Source organism: Hipposideros armiger, unplaced genomic scaffold (assembly GCF_001890085.2).
Source record: "Hipposideros armiger isolate ML-2016 unplaced genomic scaffold, ASM189008v1 scaffold_79, whole genome shotgun sequence".
Classification (NCBI taxonomy): domain Eukaryota; kingdom Metazoa; phylum Chordata; class Mammalia; order Chiroptera; family Hipposideridae; genus Hipposideros; species Hipposideros armiger.
This window is the reverse complement of record NW_017731429.1, coordinates 4,191,782-4,198,213: the sequence shown is the minus strand read 5'-3', so window position 1 is coordinate 4,198,213 and position 6,432 is coordinate 4,191,782. Positions and strand designations below refer to the sequence as shown.

The following is a 6,432-nucleotide window of genomic DNA, read 5'->3' as shown; positions in this document are numbered from 1 at the left end:
TTTTTTGCTGGGAGGCTGCTAGAAGCTGATCACTTGGTATCACATCCCAATTTTGCTCTATAACTTTAGTATTAAATGTTCACATGCCAAAGTTAATCAATTCTAAGACACACAATATATTTAAATCAGCTTCTCAGGAGATTGGCATTAGAAATGGGAGAACATTCTCATGTTAAATATATTTTAGAAACATTATACTTGAAAAAATATATTGGTCTAAAAAAATCAAGTAAATATAGGTATTATATAACATGTCTTCATAAGAAAAATATTTTTGCCATATGTCAGTCCAATAAAAATAAAGAACAAATAGGTTTTAAGATTAACACAATCAGCCTATAAAAAGAAACAACTTCTGAAGTTTTGATATTCTTGATCACAACTTGTTCTATCATCTCCTTGGCACAATAGAGTCTCTTGCTTTAGGAAAACCCGGTCAGTGAAAAGCTCAATTTACCCACAAGATAAATGTGTAAATGTTCATTCAAATTTTCAATGGTTCTTTTAATTATAAAGAAACTCATCATGAGGAATTTTAACTGAGGTCCTCAGTACATTTCAAAAAAACAATTTGATTTCCAATTTAATTTATTTGTAACTTTTCATAACAAGAATGACTAAATGAATATAATAAAAGATGATCTACTTACAGTGTGCTTGAAACTCATTACAAATAAAAAGCTCCACATCATTAAAGTGAAACTCAAGTTACTGAATATCTCTCTATTGGTTTTTGTGGGATGGAATTTCATAGAAGAAAATATTTTACCTTAGTTTTCAATAATGTAGAACAATGGCCTCTGACTGTTAAATATTTTTAAAGTTTAGTATTCTAAAGATCAAACCATACTAGTTGACAGCAAATGTCTAGTGCTTAAGTCAACCTATTATTATCTATATTTGGAAAGCTTTGTATTCCAAACTTAGCTTTGAAAACTTAAATCCTAAATGATTGAATAAGCAAAACATATATTGTACCTAAAATTTATTGACTATGCTTCAAGATATTTACTTCATTCCATCTTAGTAAAGAGAGGAAATACTTATTTATAACCATCAGTATGGTGCTCTAGGCGGGTTTAAATCATTTTGTGTAAGCTATGTTTTCTTGCCATCCTAAAAGAGTCAATATTTATTGCTAGCCACATAACAGATGCTGTGCTCAGTACTTTGTGGGCATTCTTTCATTTCTGATGTAAGTGACAAAACAAAGTCTATGGATGTTGTAAAATTTGAACTGTATAGAAAAACACAGAATAAAAATTACGAGGTTCTCTTGCCTCTTCTCCCTTCCCCACCTTCTCTATTACTGCTGTCCTTCCCTACAGCTTATCCTAGAGGTACATGTATGGTGGTGGGCTGGACGTCCACAAACATTTCTCAAATCATTTGAATGTATATATATACACACATACCCACATATATATATGAGGTCCCAACTTGGATTTTTCTTTGCCTTCTCCCAAATACATAAATACCATATTTTTAAATATCCTTAATCACATCCCATAGTTTAGTAATTTATTTAATAATTCTCATACAGGGATGGCCAGTTAGGCTCAGTTGGTTAGAGCACAGTGTTCATGACACCAAGGTTGCCAGTTCGATTCCCACATGGGCCACTGAGATGTGCCCTCCACAACTAGATTGAAACAACTACTTGATTTGGAGCTGATGGGCCTTGGAAAAACATTGTTCCTCAATAAAAATAAAAAAAAAAAACAAACAAATAAATAAATAATTCTCATACAGGTAGATATTGAGGCCCATCCAGCTTTTTGCTGTTACAAACAGGGATCTCAGAGTATGTGCACACTTATGGCAGGTTAGTAGAGCAGCGTAGCGCACGTACTAGTCAAAGCCTTGCACAGGCATCATACAACCCCCTTAGCGTTTCTCTGAGAAGAAGACAACCTGACCTGGAACCCACAGAAGGAACTCTTAGTGTCTTCTGATCCATTCTCCACATTGCCACTTGATAAATACCACACGTTGCTCGCCCTCACGCAGAACCACTAAATCTCCCATCTGTTTGTTCTCGGGACTCCCTACAACCTCAATGACTTCATTACCACGATAAAAACCTGAAATGCCACCTCCAACTGTCCCCCCCCTTAGGCATCTAATTTAGTGTCAGTCCCCTATCCCATCTGACCACTTTGCTACTACTCATCACACCAAATTGCATTGATTTGCACAGTTGCCACCTTCCCCAGGAGGCTGAACTCTCTGAGGGCAGAAGCCACTTCTCACTCTCCTTGGAAGTCCCAGTTCCTAATATAGCATCTGGTATGCAGGAGGCATTTTTTATAATAGGTGCTCAATAAACATTTTCTGAATGAATAAATAATGAATGAGGAAGTGAACAGAATCGTTAAATGAATTCAGTTATAAAATGCCTGCAGGTACTGAAATTGCCTGTTTTCAATGTTAAGGTTGTTAATGGAGAAAGGCAGCAGGCTTCTCCCCTAGGACTTCTTCTTTCAAAGCTAAATGTCCTAATTTCAAGGCTTCCTTCCTGTCTAATCACTGCCATTCCCAAATCCCGCTGTTATTTTTATTGTTCTCCATATCTCTGTGTTCTGCCCATCTCAGCCATGTCATACATTGGAAATATTTCTCTGATACTTATCCTACAGATGATCAAAGCTTTGTCAAAGCTCTCCCAGCTGCCACACTTTATACATCACAAGATCATTGATTCAGTAATAAACTGTGGTCTCCTTACTGTATGGCTCAATAGAGCTCCAAAATGTGTTTGCTGCCATGCGTTTGAAATGTTTGTTCTACATCATATCTGACAGTGTCTACATTCCCCACTAGAAATGAGGAAGTACTGTATTGGATTGCATTGTACTGTATTGTATTATATTGCATTGCATTGTATTGTACTGTATTGTATTGCATTGTACTGTATTATATTGCATTGTATTGCATTGCACTGTATTGTACTGCATTTGTCTTAGTTGTAATACATCCTACTTTCAACTTTTCCACTTGGACAATCATGTTTATCACAAATCCTGTGTTCGAAGTGCTTACTCCTCTCTTTGATCCTTTTTGAAAAATAAAAGCTAAATATAAGTAACTGCATCACAGTGAAAACAATAAGACCTGGGTTTACAAATATAAATGTTACATGTTTGTGTGCACGTTATACCTGTGTGTGTATGTGAGAGAGAGAGAGAGAGAGAGAGAGAGAGAGAGAGAGAGAGAGAGAGAGAGAGAGANGTGTCTGTTTTATTACATTGCATGAGAACAAGACCAAAGATGCTGTAAGTTCTTTCCCTCTATTTTAACCCTATTCATAGTCCATATCTCTTCCATATGCCTCTAGGAGTCATTTAGATGCTGCAGTCAGGCCTCTAAGTACAAAATAAGTATTAAGAATCGAACACTGGAAGCCAAATACCATCTGTGTCTATTGTAAGAATCATTTGGAGAATTCCCCTTGAAGTATTGGCTATTTTTGAGACTCATTTAAAAGTGGTTCCTCCTTTCAAAACAGGTGTACAACTCAAGAATGGAGGAACACTATTAGAATGTAAACAAGGCAACATTCTTTGTTACCTTAAGTCTTTAAATCTTTTATATGTCATGGTTTTATTTACCATATTAGAGAATAAAGGTTTGATTCTGATTAACACAACTCTTTCAAATAAGTCTTTAGTTTTACATATCATTTGTTACTTCATTTAATTTTCCTAATCTACAACTTACTTAAAAGGACTAAGCTAATATCAATATATTTCCAGCAAAATTCTTCTAGTACATTAACATTTTGTGCATTCTATTTTTTAACAAGATACTGACACTATGGTAATATTTCCTTCCAATTTTATTCTATATAGCCATTTTATTTTCATTAACTGATTTATCTCTATCTTATTAACCTAGTTGGCTTTTCCCAACTTGCTACCTAAGACTAAAACATTTCAAGATTAAAAAATATTTTGTCTCACAAAGACCAGCAACACAACATAAGAAAGGAAAACAGAAATAGCCACTTTCCATCATATTTGTGACGTCACTACAAAACATGGTCTAAGGTAGTCCTCAGTAGTTCCTTTCAGACATTATTACATCAAAGCATATCAAAATAATCTTCCAAAATGCACTTGGAGAAATTTGGAACATTAATATTCTGACTTTTTTTTAAAGTAAAATCTCAGGTACTGGTAAAACCTCAGGTAAAATATGAGGTACTGGAACTGTGTTGAATAAGAAGGGACTCTATGCTTGTCAGAGTGGCCAGATCAAGGCCCTTGAGAGCCTGCTGCTTTCTGGAATCCTGTTCCTTTCTGGCCATGCTGTGCCTACCTAATACACACAAAACATAACTGCATAGCCAATGTGGAATCAACAGGACAAGTCAATTTAGGTACATAATTTAGTATCCATAACACACACCTCATGCCAGGAAAAGAGTGAAATTTCAGGTGAGGAGAATATGACCTCAGATGGAGTCAGACCACATTCTGGGTCTGGCTAGGGAGAGCGGAATACAGTGAGGATGGTTACGATTCCTCCATTGGTTCCTGGATTCATTTTGACAATTAATTGGGCGTCACTTTCCCCCTTCGGCTGTTAATACTTATGTTATTTTTAAAAGTACAGTCAGTACTGATGACGTGTGTTTTGGAAGGAATATAGGAGGCTTGTGCTATAATACTCAACATATTATATTTGAATGATGAAGGATCTTACTTGAGTGTTAACTATGAGGCTGAAAGACTGGAAGGCATTTCAAGTTCAATCAATTTGTTTTCTATTAAATAGTGATTTTTATCAGGCAAGGAACAAGTAACTTTTGTGGTCTGATAGATGATTGGTATGAGATGCTACAGAAGTCTTTCTACCCAAACTTGTTAGGAAAAGACACATAACTTTATAAAAGAGGACTTCTGATTTCAAATCAATACACTGCAGCTAATGCAGCAGTTATCAAGCAGGTCAGGAGGAGATACAGGAATACTTACTTCCCATCCTGATGGCAAGCAAATACCCAGGGCTTTGGCCCACATATTTAAGATTTATCAAAATTGAAAATGATGTTTTTCATTATTTTCACTGCACCCTGTGCTAAGAACTTTACCCTGGATCATAGCATAATCAAAGAATAACTTGTTAAAAGCGGAGGCTTTTAACGTAAAAACTTCTTCAAAGTGGTTAAACTTAAGGTCTTGCAGTGGTATATTGATGAGCCTGGGTTAATAAAAGCACATGGTCCGTTGCTACAAGGTGTTCCCTTGGTCTCCCCAAGCTGGATCACTCACAATGTGCGGACCACAGTAAGAAATACTCCGTTGCCTACCTGACATAGAGGGAGCGTTTCTGATTGGTTCGCAGGGACCCGGACCCGGAGCTCATGCTGTGGTTCATCATCTGCTCTCGTAGGTCATGGATTTTGGCCTCAAATCGAGCGTAATCTGGGAAGGGAAACAGAGGTGGCAAATTTGGTTCTGTGCCTTCAGTGAGTTAGAAATGCTGCCGGCTTGAGGCAGCCCTCCACCCCTGCTGCTGGTTTCTTCGCCAGGCAACAGGAAGGTGCACAGCCAGAGCATGGTGGAACACTCAGGGTTCACTCACTTACATTATTTACTTGCAGGCATTCACAAGAGGAAAAGTAGACATCCCTTACTTCCCAAAAACACAGCTAGAAAATATACCGCCATCAATTCCCTGGTCTGTGAAAAATCCACGAGGGGAGGAGGAAGGTGTGGTTATAAATGGGCAACAAAGGTATTTTTGTGGTGATGGAAAAGTTCTCTGTCTTGCCTGTGGTGTGGTGGTGGAAACAGGTATCTGCACATGTGATAAAATGACACAGAACTAACTGCACACACACACACACACACACACACACGCACACACACACACGTACAAGTAAAAGAAGAAATTAAAATAAATTTGATGGATTATGTCAGGGTCAGTATTCTGGTTGTGATAATGCGCTATTGTTTTACAAAATGTTACCATTGGGGAAACTGAGGAAAAGGTAGATGGGGTCTCCATGTATTATTTCTTATAACTGCATGTGAATCTCTAATTGTCTCAAAACAAAAAATGTCCATGGAATTACTAATGATCTCTGGGTTTGGGTGAGTCTCCAGTTACCTTCAGCCTGATAGACCAGAGAATCAAGTGTTTGGTCACAAATTGTGTGAAAAAACGCCATGTAATTTTGCTAAGTTTTTTTTTTTTTTTTGCTGGGAGGCTGCTAGAAGCTGATCACTTGGTATCACATCCCAATTTTGCTCTATAACTTTAGTATTAAATGTTCACATGCCAAAGTTAATCAATTCTAAGACACACAATATATTTAAATCAGCTTCTCAGGAGATTGGCATTAGAAATGGGAGAACATTCTCATGTTAAATATATTTTAGAAACATTATACTTGAAAAAATATATTGGTCTAAAAAAATCAAG

General features: G+C 36.8%; 1 protein-coding gene across 1 annotated transcript in view; it reads right to left on the bottom strand.

Moving 5' to 3' along the window:
• Window positions 1-6,432, bottom strand: part of DLG2 (discs large MAGUK scaffold protein 2) — a 2,099,601-nt gene that overhangs the window by 158,977 nt on the left and 1,934,192 nt on the right. The window contains 1 exon segment of the mRNA XM_019643522.1: window positions 5,315-5,429. Coding sequence (XP_019499067.1) covers window positions 5,315-5,429 — 115 coding nt within the window.